Genomic DNA, 26,767 nt, shown 5'->3' with positions numbered 1-26,767 from the left:
CACATGCAAACTGGGTTTACATTATAAGATGATGATGATAGTTGGACGGCAGGAACACATCGATCAGGCCCTATCCCTTTTGCGAGACAAGGGGGTGTATCGCTATGGGTCGTTGACACGTAGTGCTCAATAGTAGGATTTCTCAATCTGGATATGAGATCAAGAGTAGGGTGGCACCCATGGTCTACAATAAAATACAAGTGAATTGCTCATAAAACCACATGACGGCATTTGCATTAACTTTCACCTTCCATTTACATAAAATCACAATTACACATGTCATTGTGAAGACCTAATCTAGTTACATTTCAATAGCCCTGTTGACCACTAGAGTGGCACTTGATGATTATATGAAGACTCCATGCCCAAGGATGATCCAGAGGACACTTGTACGATCAGAGATCATCAGTCAACAGAGTTTAACTCTACTTCTACCTTCTCATCATCTTTCTTGTACCCAAATTCCACACCCTGCGAGGAATTGTAATAAGTAATACTAGTAATGATGAGTTTTTGAGTCTGTAATAGGCCTAGGATGTTGGGACTCGATCAGCAAATGAGTACACTTTCGAGTGGTTTTTTCATCTGGTTAATTATCCCTCTTTTTCAGAGGCAGATAATTTTTTGGGTTTTTTCACTCACTTTTTACCCCAAAGTCGGGGTGACGGTTTGAAGGTTGAGCCCCTAACACATCTTAGTGTCTAGAGTCGATGTATATTACCATACTAGATCACACAAAAATATTCGTGGAATTGGCTAGGTCTAACTAGGATTTTTTAATAATTAAAAGTTTCCCGTAAAACGGGATTTTTTAATTTTTTTCTATGTAATGTTATAAATAAGTGGTCTTAAGAAATGTCTGGGGCATGTGACTACTCGAAATTCATCCTCAGAGGCCCATCATTATCCTAGGACCCACTTTGGGGGTCGAAAAATGATTTATAGTCCCTCAAAAGCCGATTTTTCAAATGACAGTAGCAAAAAAAATAATAATAATAATAATAATAATTGTTAAATTTTATAAATTTTTCCAAAGTCAAAATAAGTCAAATTTTGACATGGAAATTGAGGGGAAGTCAAAGGTGATGTGGCAGTTACATGGGGCCCACCAAAAAGGCGCTAGCTCAATTACAACTCAAGTCAAAGTCAAACTGGGCCCACGTTGAGTTCATACATATGGCCAAAAGTTCACCTTGATATAATTCAAATGTTATGGATTAAATGTGATGAAGTATAAGTCTAAAGTTTAAACTTTAATAAAGTGGGTGGGGATTGGACCCCACCTCAATCATATAGTCTGTGTAGGAGGCAATCAAAACAGATTTATGCACATGCCACTAATGATTCAACACAAAGGGAAAAGAAAGTTCCACGCAGCAAAGGAAACTCCAACGCAGCAACATGATATTACACAGCAAAGTTTTGAAGAGATATTTATGCTGCCAATCAAGGAGACAACTCCACGTATGGGCAGATTAGGTACACATTGGTAGTCAAATATCAGCGCTACACCAAGGGAAATCAACACATGGTTCAGATTTTCTAATAGCAGGTCTGATTGATATTATTTTAGGAGTATATCTCCACACAACTTCACATTCTTTACACTTGTACGCACAGTACCTACCTTAGCCTCTACGTAACAGCTAGTTCAAACTACACGCAGATTTGGAAGGGGCTGTGTTATTTCAGTTAGTGGGGGACATGTGTCAGAGTTTGTCCCCCCACAAAATCAGTCAAGAGATACATGTTGCTAAGTTCATACGCAGAGGCAGCTTGACATCGTATTTTGTGGGGATTGCATTGGAGTTTAAAGCAGTTAACTAAGGAGTTGTCTCCCCATTCCACCAGCATTTATACACATGGCAGCAATGAGGATGTACGCACAGGCCAGCAAAGGATATTCGATGGACAATCAAGGTTGCCACCTTCAGCCAGTCATCTTGCCACTTGTGATTTGATTTTCTACATTGGGATTGTCAATCCATCTCCACTTATCACTTGGTTTCTCCATTGGGATCATCTCCCATTTTCTTATTTATGAGTCTTGAGCTCTCATTTTTGTATCATAGAATGAGTTGTTGGGCTTGCAGAGACTCTGCTGGATTTTGTATTCATCTTTCATATAATAAAATAGACTTTCGGATACTATTATGTTGGTGTTCTCCTTCCATTTCTTGAGGTGATGTTATTTCAATTGTTGTGCTTTACATTCTATGTTGAATTATGCTAGTTATCATTTTGCCACCTGTTTGGATTAACATATGCAAGCCATCTTGTATGGTTTTTGGGTAAGAGAACTACTCTAGGAAGAGAAGCACTAAAAGATTTTTGGTGAAATCTCTAGCCTTCTCCTCCATTGTATAATCTAATCCCTTATGATTGCTGACATTTTTTTTCAAGTGTGTAGAGATCTTTAGATTTGGTTGAAGGATTTACTTGGGCATGGGGTAGCTCTCCAATAGACGAACTAACTCCCAAGATCAAGAATAGAAGGACCCAATCGGTTTGCCTCAAGGATCTCATCAAACGATTTTGAAAGAGGGAGTTTCCTTTCCTCTAGCCTACTAAGATCACATAAATTTAAATTAAATATTTTTCTTGATCAATATCTTGTGCTTTCAAGGATTTTATTTGCTACCTAGAGCATTGTTTTAACTAGACAAGTATGGAGTTCTACTTGCATGTCTTGATCTAGTTCTTGTACACTAATTGTAGATTATCATTTTGACTCTTTCATGTCATCTTTGTCTCCATTTCAGGATTGCTTTGCTTTCAATTTTTGAAGCATTCTACTTTTGTTTTAAGCAAAATACAATTTCATTTCTTAAAGAGCAAATACTTGGAAGGCACTGGTTGTTTATGTATTTCATGCTTATCTTATGATGGTTATTGCTCATATCAGTTTTTGCTTATAAATCTTAAATAAATAATCTATTTAACTCTAACAATTCTCCTAGAAACTCACATCTCTTTTTAACTTAACTTTTCATTAGGGACCCCCCTACCCCCGCCCTTAGCTAACCTAGGAGATAGCTTAGACGGAGAGAGAAGGGATTTATTGTAACAGCCCCTTCTCTGAGTTCCCTGCCACCAACCACACCTTGTGGGGTTGAAGGCTTTTCTCACTCACTGGTAGGTAGGTGTAGGCGACAGGGTCAACAAGCCCCAATGTGACTAGACCATGATACCACCAATCATATGCGTCTCCTTCTAGATGTAGTGTAGCAAATTGGATAACGTATGCTTCTAACATAGGGTTGAGCCTGGAGTACGTATCCAATTTTTGCACCCAAACTCCTGTTCAACATTTAGATGATCCATCAAATGAAAGGAGGGAATACTTACCTTGCGCATTAGATCAGAATTTCGTTGTTCCTTGGGGCTATTCTAGTATTTGATGTTGTTGTATTCCCAAAAAGTCATGGTTGATTGAGAGTTTTCTTCTAATGTTGCATACTCCCAAAAGTATCTATCAAAGAGTCTATTGGTCTTTGTTGCTTCTTGGGTTGCTGCTTGTTGATGGTTCAAAAAGTGACAAAGTAGTGGTCTATAGCTCCTTCCATTAGTTGTTCAGTGGTTTGTTTGAGAAATAGTATTAGAAGAGTCAGGATTATGGCTATCGCTTGTTGAAAATGGTAGCGAGGGTCTTCTTGACTTGTGCCTTAGTTAAGAAAGACCACGAGGTGTCTTCCTTTTGTCAAGTACGAGTTCGTGGAGATGAACAGGTTAGTAGATTCATGCATGGAGTTGGAGGGTCAATTAACTGGGTCTCAAGTGGCAATTCAAATTTGGGATAAGACAAGTTGGGAGCTTTAGTTTAGATTGAGGCAAGGACGAGTTATAAACTTCAAGTTATGATTGGAGAGAGTTCAATTCGAACTCAGTTAACCAAGTTAATCACAACTGCAGTTCCAAATTTGTAATTGTCTAATTATAATTTTCTAATTATAGCATGAGTCGAATTGATAAAAGGAGGGCGAAGGCAATGATTTAATCATTCTTGTATGCACAAGTTTGCGTGTGTGAGAGCATCATGTTGAGACAGCGTATCAAGTTGGAGCCTATACACAGAATTGAGAGGGGGACTTCCTTGCAGACCAGTGCCAGGATTTAGGAGGAATTTCTAAATAATAGAAGCCATTATTGGGCTAGGAAATAGGGGCTAGATTGCGCAAGGAAGTAGGAGTTAGGTCGAGAGGATTGCAGGGAGTTTCAAGCTTAGTCCAAGCAGTGAGAACAAGTGTGTTCTCGAGTGAAACAATATTGCCTTGTAAGAGATTCATATGCTCAAACTCTTTCAATAAAATCAGCAAGAAGAGAGTTTTCCCAGTTAGGTTTCCCTAGAAATTTTGTTGTGTTTATTGTGTGACTGTGTTTCTTCATCTTTGTTTCTATTCTATTGCTTATTTAGAGTAGAGAAAATCTATGTCTTGGTGAATCAAAGTTAGTTTCAGATTGTTCATTCAAGCAGTTGCAAAATTTCGTGGAAAGTCTACATGATTTCAGAGCTAGGAGATGACGGTATGTATGCAGCTAGAGGAGTTGGTATTGTTGGTTTTCAAAGGGAATCAAGTAATCCTCTTCATCTCATAGATATTCACCATGTTCCATGACACAAGCAGAATCTTATTTCGGTAGCTACCCTCGATGACAAGGGTTATCATGTCATCTTCAGGAGAGGTAAGGCTTACCTCCAACACTTAGCTTCTGGATGTAAGAAGTATATAGGTGTAAGGAAGAAAATTTGTACTTAATACAGGTTGAGACAGGTGCAGCCATGAGCAACAAGGTAGGAAGCTCTCAGAGTAGAGAAGTGATGGTTGAACGAGAGCAAGATAGAGCTCTCAAGATGGAGCCTCAGCCAGTATCTCAATTTGAATCTCGACTAGTTGGCAGTTGGGCCGACTAGCAGGATGATGAGGAGTAGTGCCCAAGGCGAGTGGAGGCAACCACTTAGTCAGTGACTCCCAATATAGGGAAAGTTTGAGCCAAGTGGGCAGAAGAGTTGTTTAAGAGAGATCGGGAGAGAGTTGAGTCTTCCAGTATCACCTTCAAGCAGCAAAAGCAGCCACCAAGATACATGGGGTACATGGAACTTATCACTGAAGTGATAGACTCGCAGAGCATGGTTGGAAAGAACAGGCCTTTAGATCAAATTTCGCAAAAAAAAGCAAGGAAGACTTCTAGTTCAAAGGGAGCAGTTGCAGCAGTAGAGAATGTGGTAGTGTTGAAGGCAGATCTAGGTGGACGAAGTTCTTCCGGAAGCACCTTCCTCGCTAAGAGGGAGTGTTGAAAATGGTAGCGAAGGTCTTCTTGACTTGTGCCTTAGTCAAGAAAGACCACAAGGTGTCGTCCTTTTGTCAAGTACGAGTTCGTGGAGATGAACGAGTTAGTAGATTTATGCATGGAGTTGGAGGGTGTTAAGTTTAGGTAGGTTCTATGCTTAGAGCAATTTATTTCAATTTTCACAGTTAGCTCAATATATTTTCCAGATTAGCAATCACATCAGCATTAAAATAAACTGTAGATAGAACATAAACATAAATTGCAGAAGACAAGCCAAGACAAGAGGACACAAGATGTGGCGCTAGCCAGGGACAAACCCCAATGTGAGTAAACCCTTGATGAATTCTTCTGATATGTTCTTCAATAGTTCAGCAGAGAGAGGGAGAGACAGTACATTTACAACAGAAGTCAACACTTTGACTTATCTAGATAAGAGCATAGATCATCTCTAAGAAGATGATACATGAGATCAGTTGAAGACAGGCTGCTTCAACTAATTCTCCAAGGTGACTCCTTCACCTATCATCATGTTGCATCTCGTCATCATGTTGTACCTCACCGTGTTGCACCATGCTGCACCCATCATCACAATGTTGCATCTTAGCATGCTTCATCAATCATGACAGTACCCATCACTGCACTGCATCATGTACCTTCATGTGCCATTGTTGCACCTTGTTTTGCCACCATGTGCTTGTTGCACCTTGCTTACCATACTGCTATCCCAATTGCTATTGCAACACCATGTCTTGCTGCTGTCCCAATTGCGATTACAGCATTATGTCTTGCTGTTGTCCCAATGCTTACTGTTGTCCATGTGCCTTTGCTGCCATGTCACAGCTGTCCCATGTATCTATACAACACTATGTACCTTGCTGTCCCATTTATCTTGACAGCACTATGTACTTTGTTGTGCCATATATCTTAACAGCACTATGTACCTTGTTGTCCCATATAGCTTGACAGCGCTATGTACCTTGTTGTCCCATATATCTTGACAGCACTATCTACCTTGTTGTCCCATATATTAGCACTGTTGTACTAGTTGCCTTGCTGTCCCATGCATCTAACTATCAGCTCACAGAAAGCCCTCAATTCGCTGCATGCTACTGCTGATTTCTGCCTAGGGTTCTGTGCATGTACTTGCCTGGTTAGGGCACACCAACAAGCCTAACGTATAGGGAGAATACCATTGTTTGCCTCGTTGTCCTTAAAGATGATTGCAACATAGTTAGGAGGTCCTTTCTCTCCCAACAGCTGCTGTAATAGTCCCTTACTGCATCCCTATAAATAGGGATATACACCCCAATGTCATGCATAAACAATCATGAAACTCACCACTAGTCTGAGACCTGATCTGCACGGTATGACTGCTCCAATGTGTCACCTCAAGCCATCCTTCTTGCCTCATGCAATAACTAAAAGCTGTAGCTCTTCTTCCCTAAAATCCACGCCAAAACAGTCCACAAACTCGGACCTGCCTCAACATTCCTTGCTCCAAAGTCGCACTATATTTCAAACCTTATGATTGCATTAGGGCATCCAGCGTTAGGACTACTTCAGGTCTTCGTTAGGGCAGCCTCTATGTCTGCGTTAGGGCAACCTTCTATCTGCGTCTAGGGCAGCCTTCCATGTGTGTCTAAGGAAGCCTTCCATGTGTGTCTAGGGAAGCCTTCCATCTGCGTCTAGGGCAGCCTTCCATCTGCGTCTAGGGCAGCCTCTCTTCCTCCAACGTCTAGGGCTTCCACTCCTAGATTTCTCTTCCACTAAAACCCAAGACAAGTGGAGAGAAATCAAGATAGAAGTGTGTGTGAAATGACTCTCAAGTCATCTCCTTTTATACTAAAACGTTGAGCACATGTGGGGTTTATTTGGTTGCTGGCCGACCTTGACAAATTGTCTTATAACACAAATAAATTCATAACTCCACGAATACTTATCAGAACCGGATGATCTTTAGATCAATCCTACACCTCTCGATAAGAGGGATCCAAGAAAAATATCAGCTGCCATAAATAAGATGACCCACATGGAGTTTGGCCCTAGTTGCCAATTTTAACACTCCCTCTCAACTAGGGAGAACTCCATCCACTAATCCATATGTCCAACTATACTATCTCTACCATCAATGCCTTGCATTGCTCTGCTCTGCTGAACCATGAAGAAGAAGAATTGATCGAGAATGTCTCATACCATTCTCTACTGACCCAAAGTCAGTTCCGTATGAAGAGAGTGTGTCATATCACTCTTACTGACCTGAAGTCAGTTTTATTGATCCTAGATCAATATCACAAGAGAGTGTCTCAAACCACTCATACTGATCTCAGAGCAGTTTCATTGATCCCAGATCAATGGAGTTCATCCTAGCATAGGGAGTACAGTAGATACAACGATGCGTCCATCGTTAATACTACTATGGTCCCTAACCCCATTTCCCTGCTCATTGATCAGATGAGAGGTACTTCCCATGAGTCCCAGACTGCATGGGTAGGATGCCTCAACAGGAGAACTAATCATCCTGTCCACAGGAGAACGAATCATCCTACCCCATAGTCGCCACGGGAGAACTAATCATCCCGACCCACAGGAGAACTAATCATCATGTTTCACATTTGCCACAGGAGAACTAATCATCCTGTTCCACAGTCGCCACAGGGTATCACAGGGGAAGGCTGAACCTGTCATCTTGTACATAGCGCACCACCAAGGGAGGGTGAGTCGCCCTGTGGTTTTATGTTGCTCCAGTAAGTAATCCAAGCCCCCCAAAGCTCCCAGAGCTCAATGCATGCAACATGCGGGGCCCTTATAAGGTCTCTCAACAACTCCAAGTCGTTCGGGAAAGTCACAAATTTGATCTTTCCCCGGGGCTTTCACAAAATGTCTGCGACCTGTACATCAGTCTCAATGCGATGGAGCCTCCTCACTCATTGACTTACCATATCCCAGATAAGGCAGTATCTGATGTCTATCTGTTGGAGCAATCATCGAATACGGGATTCCTCAATAATTGAATCCCCCCTCTGGTTGTCACAGAGAATCATAGTGGTATTCATCATGTGTACAAAGTCAAACAGCTCACTTAAGAGCTTCCGCAACCAGGCAACTTCACACGAGATCATACTCGTAGCTATGTATTCGGTCTCGGCGGTGCATATAGAAACCAACTTCTGCTTCTTGCTCATCCATGATATCGAAGCAGAATCCAAAGAGAACCAGCACTGAGAAGTGCTCTAGTGATCCTCCACACTGTCTGCCCAGTCAGCATTCGAATAATCATGAAGTTTCATATTTCCGACAGTGTATCTCAAACCATGAGAGATTGTGCCCCGAAGATATCGCAGAAGATTCTTGGCACCAATCCAGTGAGGCTCAAACAAATATGAGCTCACCATGCTAACTACAAAATATATATCCGGACGGAAGTTCACCAAGAACATCAATGCAAATGAGTTTATGAAACTCAGAGGCATTTCCCAAATCTGGTCCGTCATCACCACCATATAACTTCTGAAAGTTAAGATCCTCGAGGTAGTCACTGGCTTGCAATTTACCATTCCACATCCGGAATCCAACTCCCTCTTACTTCTGCAAGTGAGAGGGTCTGCACCTGTCAGAAATAGGTCATCCTCAGAAGGTGCCGGTATGAGAGGTCTATCATCCACAACCTTCGAGCAATGGTTTTGATCAGTATCACTCCTAGTGAATCTCAGCTTCAGCAAACAACTATCAATCCTCTCATACTATACCCGAGGTGTTTTGCTTCAAGCCATAGAGGGCTTTCTTCCACCTGTATACATGAGATTCCCGATCATGAATCTCAAACTCCTCGGGTTGTTCCAAAGCTGTGGACCTGCAACATGAGGGGAATGGTCCCTTTGTGAGATTTTCCTTCAGTACAACTCAGACATGTACCTCCATGCTCCTTTTGAATTCAGGCATCCCTGTCGTCCTCTTTCCATCAATGAATGCCACCCTGAAACCTTTGACTTCCATTGCCGAAATGGACACCAAGTTCTTCTTGCGATCAGGTACATAAAAGAGATTCTGTAAATGAATCGAGTTACCCTCATTCAATTGAGGAGTAACATCCTACACCCTTTTCGGAATAGGTGGCATCGGCTCCAAGTATAATCCCACGATTGTTTCCATCTCTACCAGATTCGAGAGAGCACCCTTCTATCCAATGAGGTGCCTTGAAGCACTACAATCAATAAGCCAGATTCCCAAAGAATCTGAAGGAGAGGGCCAATACAAGATAACGCTTCTTTATCTTATCAGAAACAACATTTGATTCTTCATACCTGGGGTTCCTTGCTTTCATTGAAGAGTCGGTTGTATCCTTGATGACCTGCATTACCTGTCATTCCTCTGATCATTGAAGATGTCCCTGGAATGATTGTTATCATCATCAAGTGATGTGTCCCTGCCAGTTGGACACTCCTTCGCATAATGGCCAAACTGCCTTTCCTTCCATCCTTAGATCCGGACTTCCCATAGAAGTGATCTTTAGGTAGGCCATCAGAAGCTTCCGTTGCGCCACTCTGATAATATTCTCTGCTCCGACTTCACCCTCGGTGAATTTGAAGAGGGATGAGGAACCCATTGATCCTTTTGTCCTTTCCCAATTGTCTTCGATGATTGCTCTTTCACTCTTGCTTGGGCTTTGTCTTCACCTCAGCTATGATACCATGTTAAGTTTAGGTATGTTCTATGCTTAGAGCAATTTATTTCAATTTTCATAGTTAGCTCAATATCTTTTCCAAATTAGCAATCACATCAGCATTAAAGTAAACTGCAGATAGAACATAAACATAAATCGCAGAAGACAAGCCAAGACAAGAGGACATAAGATGTGGTGCTAGCCAGGGACAAACCCCAATGTGGGGAAACCCTTGATCAATTCTTCTTATATGTTCTTCAATAGTTCAGCAGAGAGAGAGAGAGATAGTACATTTACAACAGAAGTCAACACTTTGACTTATGTAGATAAGAGCATAGATCATCTCTAAGAAGATGATACATGAGATCAGTTGAAGACATGCTGCTTCAACTAATTCTCCAAAGTGACTCCTTCACCTGTCATCATGTTGCATCTCGTCATCATGCTGCACCATGCTGGACCCATCATCACAATGCTGCATCTTATCATGCTTCATCAATCATGACAGTACCCATCACTGTACTGCATCATGTACCCTCATGTGCCATTGTTGCACCTTGTTTTGCCACCATGTGCTTGTTGCACCTTGCTTACCATACTGCTATCCCAATTGCTATTGCAGCACCATGTCTTGCTGCTGTCCCAATTGCTATTGCAGCACTATGTCTTGTTGTTGTCCCAATGCTTACTGTTGTCCATGTGCCTTTGCTGCCATGTCACAGTTGTCCCATGTATCTATACAACACTATGTACCTTGTTGTCCCATATATCTTGACAGCACTATGTACCTTGCTGTCCCATATATCTTGATAGCACTATGTACCTTGCTGTCCCATATATCTTGACAGCACTATGTACCTTGTTGTCCCATATATCTTGACAGCACTATGTACCTTGTTGTCCCATATATTAGCATTGTTGTACTAGTTGCCTTGCTGTCCCATGCATCTAACTATCAGTCCACAAACAACCCTCAATTCATTGCATGCTACTGCTGATTTCTGCCTAGGGTTCTGTGCATGTACTTCACTGGTTAGGGCACACCAACAAGCCTAACGTATAGGGAGAATACCCCTGTTTGCCTCGTCCTTAGAGATGACTGCGGCCTAGTTAGGAGATCCTTTCTCTCCCAATAGTTGTTGTAATAGTCCCTTACTGTGTCCCTATAAACAGAGATGTACACCCCAATATCAAGCACAAAACAATCATGAAACTCACCCCTAGTCTGAGACCTGATTTGCACGGTAAGACTGCTCCAATGTGTCACCTCAAGCCATCCTTCTTGCCTCATGCAATGACTAAGAGCTGCAACTCTTCTTCTCTAAAATCCGCACCCAAAACAGTCCACAAACTTGGACCTGCCTCAGCCTTCCTTGCTCCAACTTCGCACTATATTTCAGACCTTAGGATTGCATTATGGCATCCAACGTTAGGGTTGCTTTAGGTCTGCGTTTGGGCAGCGTTTAAGTCTGCGTTAGGGCAGCCTTCTATTTGCGTCTAGGGTAGCCTTCCATGTGTGTCTAGGGCAGCCTTCCATGTGTGTCTAGCACAGCCTTCCATCTGTGTTTAGGGCAGCCTTCCATGTGTGTCTAGGGCAGCCTTCCATCTGCATCTAGGGCAACCTTCCATGTGTGTCTAGGGCAGCCTTCCATCTGCGTTTAGGGCAGCCTTCCATGTGTGTCTAGGGCAGCCTTCCATTTGCGTCTAAGGCAGCCTTCCATGTGTGTCTAGGGCAGCCTCTCTTACTCCAACGTCTAGGGCTTCCACTCCTAGATTTCTCTTCCACTAAAACCCAAGACAAGTGGAGAGAAATCGAGATAGAAGCATGTGTGAAATGACTCTCAAGTCATCTCCTTTTATACTAAAACGTTGAGCACATGTGGGGTTTACTTGGTTGCTGACCAACCTTGACAAATTGTCTTATAACACAAATAAATTAATAACTCCATGAATACTTATCAGAATCGGATGATCTTTAGATCAATCCTACACCTCTCGATAAGAGGGATCCAAGAAAAATATCAGCGGCAATAAATAAGATGACCCACATGGAGTTTGGCCCTAGTTTCCAATTTTAACAGAGGGTCAGTTAATTGGGTCTCCAAGTGGCAATTTGAATCTGGAATAAGACGAGTTGTGAGCTTCAATTGAGATTGAGGCAAGGAGGTGTTATAAACTCCAAGTAATGCTTGGAGAGAGTTCAGTTCGAACTCAGTTAACCAAGTCAATCACAACTGCAGTTCCAAATTTGTAATTGTCTAATTATAATTTTCTAATTATAGCATGAGTCGAATTGATAAAAGGAGGACAAAGGCATTGATTTAATCATTCTTGTATCCAAAAATTTGTGTGTGTGAAAGCATGTTGTTGAGAGAGTGTATCAAGGAGGAGCCTATACACAGAATTGAGAGGGAGACTTCCTTGCAAACCAACGCTAGGATTTAGGAGGAATTCATAAATAATAGAAGCCACTAGTGCACTAGGAAATAGGAGATTTCCTGTGCTAGGAAATAGGGGTTGGATTGACAAGGAAGTAGGAGCTAGGCCGAGAGGATTGCAGGGAGTTTCAAGCTTAGTCCAAGAAGTGAAGTGTGTTCTCAAGTGAAACATTATTGCCTTGTAAGAGATTCATATGCTCAAACTCTTTCAATAAAATTCTACAGCAAGAAGAGGGCTTTCCCAATTGGGTTTCCCTAGAAAAACTATTGTGTTTATTGTGTGATTGTGTTTCTTTATCTCTATTTCTATTTCGCTGCTAATTTAGAGTAGAGAAATTTTGTGTCTTGGTGAATCGAAGTTAGTTTTAGATTGTTCATTCATGCAGTTGCAAAATTTCATGGAAAATCTACATTGCTTCCTTCAGTACCAGCTCTATTCTCTGCATTCAATCCTCGACTACCCAACTCATTTATGGCTTGGACAATAACTTGAGCCATCTGTTGTTGTCCTTGCATTAGCACATTGGTCATTTGATGTTGTCGTTGTAGTATTGCATTTAGTAGGACACCAGGGTCCTGTTCCTCTTGTCTTGTTCTATACCCCATGGTTGACTAATGAGTGTTCCTCTTTCTTCTTAGTGTGATGTTACTTGTATCTTCTAGACACATATAATTCACAGGCTAGCAATATGCCTTCACTCTGAAACCACTGTAAAATCCTAGGGTAATTTCTTGACCTAGGGTTTCAAGTATTTAGGGCTTCCAATTAAAAAAAATGGCTCATTTAATAACAAAATCATCAACTTATTCAATAACATAGTATGATATGATCCACACTAAGTATCATTACTCATTTGAAAACAACCATGTCATTGGTCATTCAGTAATAATGTGACTATTCATGTAGTGAAATTAAACAAATCAACAAAGAGTGCCAAGTAGCACCAAAAGTAACCAGTGCCTATACACCAATGACATGATTCTACCTGGGCACAGATAGTATTCTTTGTAATTTGAGTAGGAAACTAAATGAAATATCCTAAAGATCTGAATTTTTCTAAGGGAGGCCAGTGTTGAATTCCAAGACCTATGGACACCTTCTAATCACCTTTGCAACCTGCCTTAGGGTTTGCACCAGCGTTTAACCAAACACGCTTCAGGAAATGTAGACTTCTGCTGGAAATCTTCTACTCTATTCCAGGATCTACGAACCGCTATAAGATAATGACTCAACCCAATTTCAGGAGTCTTCTCGCACCAGAATACTTCAAATTATTCAAAGGAATTCGGTGACCCTCCTCAGACTTCGATCTGTGGCTACAGAGTACTTCGACTACCTCAAGAGACCTCACTAATTTGCCTCAAAGAGCTCGAGATGTCTGCCTTAGATGATCTCAAACCTCGACTTGTGTACAGGAGACCTTGGTTTAAGGAAGAACCATTAATCTGCCTCAGACGATTTATCAAGCTTCAAGGAGGCACTTTAGGGGTCTATCCCAATGATTATTGCCTGCCACAGAAGTTTCAACCAGCTGGCCTCAAGAATTTTTGCTCAGAGAAGATTCGGTTTGCTTCAATGGGACCTTGTTTAGCCTCAGATAAGAATCTGTCCAACTCAAAGTAGCTCGATATGCTTGTCACAGTTCTTCCACCAATGTATCTTGTTGCTTCTTGTATAGATAAGATTTGATCCACAATTGATGATGATTCATTTGATCTCAACTCTCCTCTATTTATAGATTTTCCGTGGGCACCAAAATGTGAACAGTTGTGGGTGCAACCCCTAATTTTGGGTTTTTTAGCACCAACCAACCCAACTTTTTCCCTTGCCCCAACATAGGAAAAATTGGGTTTTTACCCTTTTATCAAGACTATAGCCTAAGGGGTCAGAACGAAAAGCTTCAAGGAGCAAGATATCTTCGAATAAGGGTCAAAGTCTTGCAGAAGGATTTGCTTCAGTGACAAAAGAAGAAGCTTATGATGAATATGTTCTAGTATGGGAAACAAAGAGACTTACAAGAAGTACCTCCCTCACTAAGAGGGAGTGTTGAAATTTCGTAACATCGGGAGGTACTCTCATGTGCCCTTGGTGTTGGGTATGTGAGAGGAAAACACTCATAGAAGTGATTGTATGAGTGTATGAGCTAAGTGATGGAGCTTTGTACCCATAGACCCATGGTATAGACCCATAGTATTATGATAATCCATGGTATAGACCCATGGTATTGCACCCCTTAAAAAGGTATAAATTAGAAGCCAATGGAGAGGCTTGAGAAAAATTTTGGAGAGGAGAATAACGGATGTTTCTTCTTGATTGGGGTTCTGATTCACTGATGATATTGTAGACCTACAAAGGAGCAGCAAGGTACTGCTGAAGGATGTGAGTAAATTAGTTCATGGGGCAAATCTGCTAGGACAAATCTTGAAGGAGGTCGTTAGGTTGTTCTCAAGGCAAGGAAGGAAACATTGCAAGGAGGAAATGAGCAGCTAAGGGAATTAAAGGCAGTTTGTGCCCTAGGGAGCGCCAGCCCTGTGAGAATCTACCATCCGCAGCTGAAGCAAGGTTCAAGGGTTAGCTTTGAGGCTTGTGCAAGGAAACCAGGGCTAGGCCGAGGGTTAGTAGGCGGCTGGCTGGGTGACATACAGAATGCTGCAAACAAGGAAGGTTGCAGAGCCTGTGTGCAAGGGTTTAGGGTCAAAGGAAAGGGTCAGTTCTACAGATCAGCAAGGACAGGGTTGTGAGCCCTGTTGTGGCAGATCACAAAGAAAAGGGGGCCTGTAGGTGCATCCGCACGCAAGCAGCAAGGTGTCGGACCTTGTGGAAGGGCCGGCCTGCTAATTTAACATTGGCCAAGGCTTGTGTAGGGATTTTTGGTTAGCCCAAAGGCCTGGTAAAGGAATACAGTCCTGGCCGAGAGTTGGAAGTGTCCTAAGGATACAACAGCAGAGAGTCAAACAGCTGGTATATTTTGTATTGAAGGATTGCCACAGTTGTGGTGTGTTGGGAAGTTGAGCGCCTGAAGGATTTAACCTCGGCCTAAGGATTTTGGACAAGGTTTTGTCTCTTGTATTGAGCATTTTTAAGAGTTGTAAAGGGCCACTTTCCCTGGTAAGGAAGCCCTAGGATTATTATTGAAGGAAAAATAAGAAATTGATTTTTGCAATTAAAATTGTGTTCTTTGTCTGATCTAATTGCCGGTGTATTTTGCATTGTGCAAGTTGTTTTTTAAAGTTAGGCATTTCAATGTGTTTATGTTTTTAGTTGTGTAAAATTGTCAAAAGACCAGACCTGGGGTGCATGAAATTCTAACACATAATAGCAAAAACATGGCAAAATCAGCTTTTGAAGGCAACAACTTGCATACAAAGGAGCATGATCTGGACCAGAAGGCTATTTTGGGGTTATTTTTGTAGTCTTCATCCCATTCTTTCCTTTTATTTGACCTATGATTCATTTTATGGTAAAAATATTTCATGTTATGGTCCAACATAATACATGAGTGTGGATTTTATCCTAAGCCAATAGGAAAATATATCCCAAGTTGATGCTTGTGCTTGGACCATGTTGAGGAGATAATTTGGTCATAATAGGGACAATTCTAGTCTCATGGCACCTAGCTTGTAGAAATAATGCATCTATTTACACCTTTGATTTTTCCCAAGGACAATTAAGCATCGTATTCCTAATTTTATTATTTCATTCCAGAGGCAAATTCAATCCTATTCCTGAACCTTCAAAAATATGTTGTATATAGGATGACAGTTTCAACTTTCAAATTTGAACATGTTTTTAAGCATTAATGACCTATATCTACAACAATTTTGGTATCCACTGCAATGTCATGCATTTTAATAATTCCAATATGAATACTTGATTTGAGATACTCAGATACGTAATAACTGTTGAACATTCCTGAAGCACATGGTATGCAACTTTTTAGTAGGTCAAACCCTAGTAATATAGAATTTCATTCAGTGGCCAAAACACTTAAATAAACATGGATATATATTCTGTCTTACCTAGTTGCCATGCAACGCAGCCTTCTACGTACTAGCCTGGGATTTAGACTGCAAAAGCAAGAAATACAAAAGAAATTGATATTTGATATCAGAAATGAGATAGGAAAAAGGATTGCATAATAAAAATACCACATCTTATTCTTCATATTCCTAGCAACTTACAATTCTGTGGACAACATTATAATTAAAAAAAAAACAAAATGCCAGGAAACAATTGGTTATTGATGTATAAATGTTCACCTAGCTATACAAAAGGAAAATAATCTATGTTGCACTGGTATCCAGGATGGAGGAACAGCAGGGACAGGGGGACGTGTCCCCAGGATGGCTAGAGTGCACCCCAAAAAATTTCAGGGGATGGTGGGTTGCGGACGGCAATTATATAGATTTAGATATATATTTAATTGTTTCCTGGCATTTTGTTTTTTTTTAATTTTTATTAATTTTTTAATACAAAAATAATAGATGGGAAAATCGATCATATTGTCCAATCATCAATGTCCATGATTATAAAAATTGAAGATATATGCTCGGATTATCCCTGAAATCTGCCCAAAAAATCCATGCAATCTGTTCAGAATGTCCCCGAAATCTGCCCAGAACATCTTGGGGGCAGCCAGCAAGTCCCCAAGTCCCTGATGAAGTCCCCAGCAGATTGGGGACATTTTCTAAGGGTCCACAAGTCCCCAGAACATGGGAACACAAGGTACGTGAGTTTTTTTGGGAGGGACCGGTCTCCATGCTGTTGAAGAAAAGGGTAACTAGGTTCAGTATTTGTTGAAGTAATTTTGATCTTTGTACTTGTCAAGAAAAAGAATTATTATTTTTATAAATTATATGATTGAGTGTCTTGCACATTCCATAGGTCTAGGAAAGTCAAAGAGTCGAAAGAAAATTGAAAAGCTCTTCTTGAGCCTATGTGTAATGTATATGGGTCAAACTGAATGTCTAGAACTGCCCTCCAAGACAATCACAATCCTCTGGATGAAGTCGGCCAGCAAATGAACTAAATAAAAGTCATGTTGGCTTGCAAATAGAGACACATCTGTTCACACTGACAGGTCGGCTAAATATGGGGACGAAACCACTATATATACCCAGCTAGGGTATCCGCAAAACAGAGACACAAAACTCGGACTTGTCTAAGATTTTCGGGTCTGTCACAAGGTAAAAAATTTGGATGGGTACAGGAGGTGCAGGATCTCAGATGGCACAACTTTGGATGGGTGCAGGAAGGTTCTCGGATGCCTCTGCAATTTTGTAGGCAATTACAGTGAGGAAAATTGCAGTCTAATACTCCTCGGTGATGGCAATCTCAGCATACCTGCAATCATAATCTCGGTACAAGGATAGCAGTCATTATCTCAGTAAAGCAGTAGTAATGAAGGTCTCAATAATGGTCACAGTCTTGGCCTACTAACACAGTGAAGCAGCCTCACTATCTCGGCATGTGTGAAGAGAAAGATTCTGAAGTGACACTCTGTCTCAGTCCAGAAGCAGTCATAACAGATGTAATAATGATCTCAGTATAACTACAGTCAAGACCTTAATAGAGAATATCACTGTCTCGGTGAATCTAAGTGCAGCTCTACTATATATCTTAGATCTCTTTGTTGTGGAGAAGATCTCGGTGAGGACACAGCAGTAATGAAGATCTCTGTGGTAGTGCAGCAAGGTGCAACAGTAATGGTGGTAGAGATGATCTCAGTGTGCAGCAATGATCTCAGTCAAGATGGATCAATGATGAAGCAGCAGTGACAATGATGTCAGCAGTGATAAAGAAGAGGATTGTTGTCTCGGTCTTGGAGTGGCATGATAGGTCAAGAGTCATGGTCTTGGTATTCGTCAATTGGAATCTCTATAAGAAGAACTTTGTGTGGGTATTCCTCTCCAAGGAAGAGAGGTTTTGGCCCTCGCAGAAAGCCAACATCTTGTGTTCTTGTCTCTTGTATTTTGGTAACTGTTTGATGAAGTAAGAAATACACACACTAATGATATCAAGAGAAGATTGTAAGCAGAAGTTAAAATACCTCACAAATAGTTATCATGCTAAGAAGAATCACATTAACTAAGGTGCTAAAGTCAAATGAAGGGCAGCAAAAGAGACATACAAGGATATGTCTTCAAGGACATCAAAGCAGGTTGAAAGGATTAAAGGAGAAAGTATACAACAAGCAGGTCTACAACAGTCATGGAGTATCAACTTCAGTAATTACAGTCATGCACTCAACTCATGCTCAGTTTGATGGAGTATATCAGTGATCCTCACTTCTTGATCACTGAACTTTCTCCATGCCATAAAAGATAGTCTCGGGTATATATATATATATATATATATATATTGCAGAAGTAATCCAAGGAATACCTCTCACAATCCATGATTACATCACTGTCTCAGTATAGTTATTACATCAAGGCAGTTTCGGTGATGAGACAGTCTATCTATACAGTGCCACCCACAGTTTAGTTATGTTATTCATTGACAAGTTTGGGCTCTCAATACATTGCCTCTCTACACAATGCACATAGACATCACTGTGCAGTATCAATATACTTGTCATAGTCTCGAATTTTGTCTATGATTATGATCTCAATAGCATGGTGCTCGGATCAGAACATAGTATCACTAACATGTCAACAATATGTTGAAGTCAAAAGTACCTTAAAAATGAATTGGGAAGGTCGTGAAGCAGTCTCAGTGATGTCAAGACCACTAATGTCATGGTGCTAGAAGGTCTCCAAGGAAGTCGTGATGAAAGGATACTAATGATGGGCAGCTCAAGCAAAAGAAGCATCAAGGTGAAGATCTCCTCTTCACACACCAAGTAAGTATCTTTCAATTTTATAATCAGATTTGGTTAAATGATTTCATGATTGCAAGGGGATTTATAAATCGGTTAGATAATCAAAAGTCCTTGCATAGAATAAGGAGGATTGTCATAATCCTCATAGAAAAGAGAAATCATTGATATCTATGAAAAGGTCTATGAAGGTCAAGCATTGTTTGAATCCATCAAGAGATTCATAGGATTCATATGATATCACTCAAAAGTCCTCTCATACCTAAATAGCAAAAGAGGAGACATAAAGAGAGATATATGAAATGCTAGATATACTCTCGGAAATTAAAGTAAAGAAGGTCACTTAGACCTACACAATAGTAAAGGTATCAAAGAATGAAGGAATAACTTCATGAAGATCTAGGAAAGATGATAAGAAGGTAGTCATCATTGATGAGCAAGGTAACAAATATCAATGAACAAAGAAGGTTACCTCACCCGGCAATTTGTGGTCTCTATGCTAGATAGAGAAAGACAAGTTGCAGTCTATAGTATTAAAGGATAAAAGAATTCAACCATGTGCAGAAAGGAAAGAGGCAGTATCAAATCTCTCCTATGAGTAAGATAGTATCCCTCACAAAAGGATCCTATCATAAGCTCCTATATCTTGTGTTATAAGATATGATAATGATAATAAGATGCATCATGGCATCATGAAAGCATTAGAAGCAAGAGTTCTTGACATCACCATGGTAATCATGAAAGACAAAATCCATGGCAGTCAAACATGAAGGATATAGCTCTTGGGAATCTCATTGAACATTAAAGGAAAGAAAGATGTCATCCAGGACAAGGCTCATCATACATCAAGAAACATCTGCCAGATGGGGATATGCAAGATCCTCAAGGTTCTCTGATGGAATCCTCATCGGAGGGTTCACTAATCTAGAGAGGAAGCAAGTGTTTCATCAAGAACTCCAACTTATGGAATTCATGGGATAATGATGTGATGACATGAAGCAGATCTCTTCAATCAAGGAAGCTGTTGGAAGAAGCCTAGATGACCTGAAGGTAAAATAAGGTATGTATGCTTGTATTTAATATTATAATGTCATGTCATATGGTTGCAGGTAACAATGGATCATTACTTCTATCTTGAGAAGCATGATCAAGAGAAAAATAATTTCTCCTCTGAAAGAATGCAGGAAGGCATAAGTCACACTAGATGAAATCAACATAATATGTCCTCATATGAAGTATGAGGTAGTTGACTAAGAAACTCTGATTAAAAGCTCCAGGAAATGGAATGTGTAAGGAAGGAAGAGATCATGAGATATGCAACCATGATGAAGGCAATCAACATCCAAAAGACCAAGAAGATTTGACTAGGAAATCTCCTAGAAAGATATAAAGACTCTGATGAAAGTCTAAAAAAGATGAAGACCCTTGACAATTGATCCAGGTGGATGTTGGTGGCCACCCACCTATCCCATTTGGACCCCCACAACTGTCTCTTTCAGTTTTCTGTTTCCTTAATTATAGCACAGTTTACTATTTTTAGCAGTTTTTCGGGTCCTAAACTTCCGGAGCCGTTTTGAGGCCCTAAACGACGTTTTTTGGGAAATCCACCGCAGCGATTTTTCTTTCTAAAAATCGTCTTTTCCGTCGAAGTCCTCAGAGAGATCTTTCCAACGGGCTATCATGCGCGTCAAACGGAGATAGTACGACCAATTCGCGACCCTGGGAAGTTGATGTACCAACTTACCCAAAAACGGGGCCCACAATTTGGCGTTTCATCTTCTAGGGTTAGGTTTTGGAATGTGAAGGGTTTTCCATTGTTTCTCAACAATAAATAGGCCCTCGAGCCTCATTGTAACACAGTTTTTGGAGACCAGTTCAGAGGCATGTAGCCGACACATCTCTTCTCAGAGATAAGCTACCATCGCCCTAGCTGGGTTATTTCCATTTCTATTTGTAAGCATATTTCAGTATTTTACAGTAATGAAATGAAGTATTATTTCCGCTGCATATTTGTCTTTATGGTTATCTCTGTATTTTATTGCGTTCCTGTTTAAATCCGGATCAACAATGGATATCTTTGGGAGATATGTCAATAAGCGTGCAAGATGTTGATACCTACAAGAAGATGTCATGATGAAGAGCCATCTCGTAAGGTATGATTTAATTTAATATGAAGTTTTGATTTCTTGAATAATATATGGATGAGTTCATGTAGGGCTACTAGAACAAGACTTGTAAGTACAAGTACAACCAGCATTCATGCCATGCATGGAAACTCCTGAAAGAAGCATGGAGAGAAAAGTAGTCATATGAAGAAAGTTCCAGATGTATGCCAAGAAGGCAACTTTCCATGAAGAAAGGAATGACATGATGGAATAAGAAGGAACGTGATCGATGGTTGTTGCCATACAAGGAAGAAACTCAACTAAATTTCATGACATCAAGGAGAGAAGTTAATCAAGCAGCTGAAGAACCCACGAAGAAGAAGTTGTTGATGTATAAAAAAGAGTCCCTAAGCTAAGAAGGAGCTCTGACAGGTCCCTGATCAAGAGGGAGTTTGAATTAGATCACCCCTGATTACAAAGGAGTGACAATTGTGTTTTTTGAATTTTCCATTTCATGTGTCATGCACTAGACCAAGACTAACATCCGTAAGTCTACATGAAGGCCATGAATGGAAATGTAGACACATGATAGACACAACATTCTTGTCTTCACTTGGGAAGAAAGAATGGGAAGATTGGGTAATCATCTAGCATCCGATACTCTTTGAGGATGTGTAGGGCATCCAAGATAAGAGTAGGCAAGAGGACCGATATTCTTTGAGGGTTGGGAACCCAAGATAAGAATATTCCTAAAAGGTCATACTCAGTGAACACCCAGGTGGGTATGTACCTTGAAAGAAAATGATGAAGGTGTCTATAAATCATTGGTCTTGCCAGCATTGTAGCTCGTGGTCCCATGGAGAGATGGAGTTCTTACTCAAGGCCTTGCACTATGACAATGTTGATTGATATGATGCTATACAAATGGGATTACCAATCCGATTCTTCTTATGAGAAATTCTTTAGATTGAGAATAACCAAGTACCATTGTAAATACCTCCCTAGTTAAGAGGGAGTGTTGAAGAAAAGGGTAACTAGGTTCGGTATTTGTCAATGTAATTTTGATCTTTGTACTTGTCAAGAAAAAGAATTATTATTTTTATAAATTATAGGAATGAGTTTCTTGCTCATTCCATAGGTCTAGTAAATTCAAAGAGTCAAAATGTAATGTTCTTAAGTAGGAATACAAGTGATATATGAGCATACAATCAGTTCAGCAAATAGAAAAATGAAATAGACATTAAACACCCACGAAAATGCTGGAAATATGGAGTTGCTAAGCCATTTTATTACTTCTGCAAGAGCAAAATACAACAGTAAATAGAATGGTGCACGTGGGCTTGTCTCAAGGGACAATCATGACCAAACCCAGGTGAGCAATAGTTGAATTGAAGGCTGCTACAACTGCGGCACCAATCTGCATTGTGTTGCCCAGAAAACCGCTCTTTCTACTGAATTCGAATGGCTAGAAACACTACTTCTCGTGCTCAGAAAATTATGAGATTCGAGCTCTTGACTCCTTGGCCTAAACCCAAAAAAACCCACGAAGGAATTTAGCTGGTTCAGACTTCTGAAATTCGACCCCCAAGGATCCCAACTTCAACTGCAACTGCAAAACTCGGCGTACTGGATTCTGAATATAAAACCCCCTGGAAAGTGTTCAAAAATGTTGGGCTGATCCCTCCTACAATTCTCCTGACTTCCCAGAGGAGTTTCCGAGTTGTAGCACTTGCCCCCAAGTCCCACGAAATTGCTGGATTGGCCCTCTGCGTTGTCTCCTAGGCTTGGGATTCTAACTATTGGGTTGTTGGCTTCTTTGGCTCCAAAACTCTCAAGAAATGCTAGCCTAATGTTGTCCTTCAGATTCCTTGGCTCTCCCGACAAATGGTTGATCTACCGTGGCTCAATCTCCTTCTGTGTATTCTCTTGGTGGCCTAGAAATATGCATTTCCTGTGTCTGGTTGAATGATGGTGATGTAGCAAACTCCTGAATCTCCTGAAAACGCTGATGAAACTGCCTTCCTAGGGCGGGCACTAAAGGTCCCCCGAAGGTAAGGTTGAATCTCCCGCTTGAGAGATTTGTGGCTGAACAGCCAGTTGACTCGGGTAAGCAGTTGAGCGAACAGGCAAGTAAATTTGATTTGCAAGGTGAATGAATGATACAAATGAGAGCCTCATCCTCCTTTTGTCTTCGTGGGCCTTCCTTGCCTCATGTGGGCCCCTCTATTTAGCCTTTTGAATTCCCTTTTGCAAGGTGAATGAATGATACAAATGAGAGCCTCCTCCTCCTTTTGTCTTCGTGGGCCTTCCTTGCCTCATGTGGGCCCCTCTATTTAGCCTTTTGAATTCCCTCCAAACCATTCAAATGGCCTAGTTCGAATTCCCATATGGATGGCCCCCACCTTCCACTAGCAACCAAATTAGACCGAAATTTCTTCTAAGTCCCTAAGTCGAAACTGCTGGGTCCTTTTCCTTAGTCAAAAATGTGCAAAAATGTGTAGAGATACCCTGTTACAAATGTGTGTGAGAAGGGACATGACACAAAGAAAATTGAAGAGCTCTTCTTGAGCCTATGTGTAATGTATATGGGTCAAACCGAATGTCTAGAACAGCCCTCCAAGACAAGCACAATCCTCTGGATGAAGTCTGCCAGCAAATGAACTAAATAAAAGTCATGTCGGCTTGCAAATAGAGACACATCTGTTCACACTGACAGGTCAGCTAAATATGGAGACGAAACCACTATATATACCCAGCTAGGGTATCCGCAAAACCTCTCTCGGACTTGTCTGAGATTTTCGGGTCTGTCACAGGGTAAAAAATTCAGATGGGTACAGGAGGTGCAGGATCTCGGATGGCACAACTTTGGATGGGTGCAGGAAGGTTCTCGGATGCCTCTGCAATTTCGTAGGCAATTACAGTCAGAAAAATTTCTGTCTAATAGTCCTCGATGATGGCAATCTCAACATACCTGCAATCATAATCTCAGTACAAGGATAGCAGTCATTATCTCAGTAAAGCAGTAGTAATGAAGGTCTCAATAATGGTCACAGTCTTGGCCTACTATCACAGTGAAGCAGCCTCACTATCTTGGCATGTGTGAAGAGAAAGATTCTGAAGTGACACTCTGTTTCAGTCAAGAAGCAGTCATAACAGATGTAATAATGATCTCAGTATAACTACAGTCAAGACCTTAATAGAGAATATCACTGTCTCCATGAATCTAAGTGCAGCTCTACTATATATTGAAGATCTTGGTGAGGACACAGAAGTAATGAAGATCTCTGTGGTAGTGCAGCAAGGTGCAACAGTAATGGTGGTAGAGATGATCTCAGTGTGCAGCAATGATCTCAGTCAAGATGGATCAATGATGAAGCAGCAGTGATGATGATCTCAGCAGTGACAAAGAAGAGGATTGTTGTCTTGGTCTTGGAGTGGCATGATAGGTCAAGAGTCATGGTCTTGGTATTCGTCAATTGGAATCTCTATAAGAAGAATTTTGTGCGGGTTTTCCTCTCCAAGAGGGAGAGGTTTTGGCCCTGGCAGAAAGCCAACATCTTGTGTTCTTGTCTCTTGTATTTTGGTAACTGTTTGATGAAGTAAGAAATACACACACTAATGATATCAAGAGAAGATTGTAAGAAAAAGTTAAAATACCTCACAAATAGTTATCATGCTAAGAAGAATCACATTAACTACATTTGCCCTGGATTCTTCAACACATGCAACATAGAAGAAAAGTATAAGAAATTGACACTTCAAATTAGAGATGAGATATGCAAAAGGCTTGCAAAAGAACAAATAGCACTTGCCCATTCTTGTTATTTCTAGCAACTTATAATTCGGTAGACAACATTTTATAGACAAAAGTCAAAATATTACAGGAAACAATTGGTTATTGATGTATAAGATACAGAGTTCGCCAAGCCAACTGTCAAGGATAGAGTTGGTGGCAAGTTTCTTCATTAAATTTATATCATTCCTTTTATTTTTTGCTCAAAAAGAAAGAAGTATTTGTACATAAAAAAATTGCCCAATGCCATTTCCACAAAAGGAAAAAGAACAACATATCTGAGTACTTGTAGTCAACACCCCATGTTCTTTGCTGCTGGATCATCATCACAAAGCTTACACAAGTCCTTGGCCAACAGCCTCTTGGATAGATCTTGGTCCATGCATGTAGCATCATTTCTGTATCAGTCCACAAGGCCACGTAGCCGTGGATCATGGTCCATGCACGTAGCATCTTTTTCGTATCGGTTCCATTTCCCGAAAGGATCCTCCTATAACCTTGGGTCTTTTAGAGAAATAAGACAAAATGTGTTATGAATGTAGACCAAGTCTTCAGCCTTCCTTGATACCAACCAGTTTCTCTTCACCAAATGGATGAAAGAATAAGTGCTTGAAGTCCTCTAACAAGACAAGGAACTGGCTACCTGGGAGAGTCTTCAGCCTTCTTTAATACCAACCAGTTTCTCTTCACCAAATGGATGAAAGAATAAGTGCTCGAATACCTCTAACAAGACAAGGAACTAGCTACTTGTGAGAGTAACCAACTGAAAAATGTCTACAACTCTAGAACATGACCGCCATGACACAAGCATTAATCAACTGGATCCCTAATCAACTGAATCCTTGGTCTTATGCCTACCTTTCAAAGTTTCAAGTAGTGTAAACTCACCCTCATTCACATGAAAATTGGACAGAACAAACACACATATCAGATGATTCCTCTATAGAAAAATAATTCATCCTAACAACCGTTAAGAATCCTTTCAGCCTCTCGATCTTAGGAAGGAGGCCTCCTATGTGTTCTCTTGGTACCATACCATTTTGGATTAACTGCATAAGTTGCCATAAGAATTTGGGTGATCAAGTTATTTAATGCCAATGTAAAAATGTTTTCAACAATGGGTATAAGGTGGGATCTCTCTTATCTATGATGGATCAAATCCTCTCGCACACAGTCAATGTTCTCATAAATTGCACCTAAACATGGGTTGCTTGTATCAACATAATAAAGCATTACTAAATTTTCATACCATGGTATACAGATTCTGAATTCAGAAACTAAACCCTAAAGCCTTGTACATTAAAGCATTAAACACAGTTCAAAACAATATTTGTGAACTACTTCAATCTGCTAGCACATATTGCTGAAAACTAGGAACAGTCAAAATACTAGACAGAACCACTCAGAACTGCATCTATATTCTATTACTGAAAAGAAGAAATACATAGTACAGAAGCTAAAACCAAAATATTTCCAACCAACCCAATGGTGTAGCACTTCTCCTTTATAGACTGAGTTAGAAAGAAATACAATGAATTTAGATTCTAGACACATGAGGTTTCATTGTGCCAAACCCTAAACCTAACCACATCTGCTAGTGCACCCTCCTTGCATGGATAAGTGTACAAGGATCAGTGCACCCCAGCTACAGAATAGCTACA

At 40.6% G+C, this 26,767-nt stretch overlaps 1 protein-coding gene across 8 annotated transcripts in view; it reads right to left on the bottom strand.

Annotated features, from left to right (window-relative positions):
• LOC149168551 (K+-H+ exchange-like protein) overlaps window positions 1-26,767 on the bottom strand; it is a 303,090-nt gene that overhangs the window by 225,221 nt on the left and 51,102 nt on the right. For all 8 annotated transcript variants that reach the window (XM_089428310.1, XM_089428309.1, XM_089428308.1 and 5 more), the window contains one exon: window positions 16,408-16,455. In XM_089428310.1, coding sequence (XP_089284436.1) covers window positions 16,408-16,455 — 48 coding nt within the window. The remainder of the gene's footprint in view (window positions 1-16,407; window positions 16,456-26,767) is intronic.

Source organism: Pinus tabuliformis, chromosome 4_2 (assembly GCF_031772625.1).
Source record: "Pinus tabuliformis cultivar Carrire ecotype Pingquan chromosome 4_2, CPIR1, whole genome shotgun sequence".
Lineage (NCBI taxonomy): Eukaryota > Viridiplantae > Streptophyta > Pinopsida > Pinales > Pinaceae > Pinus > Pinus tabuliformis.
This window is presented reverse-complemented; position numbering and strand designations above follow the sequence as displayed.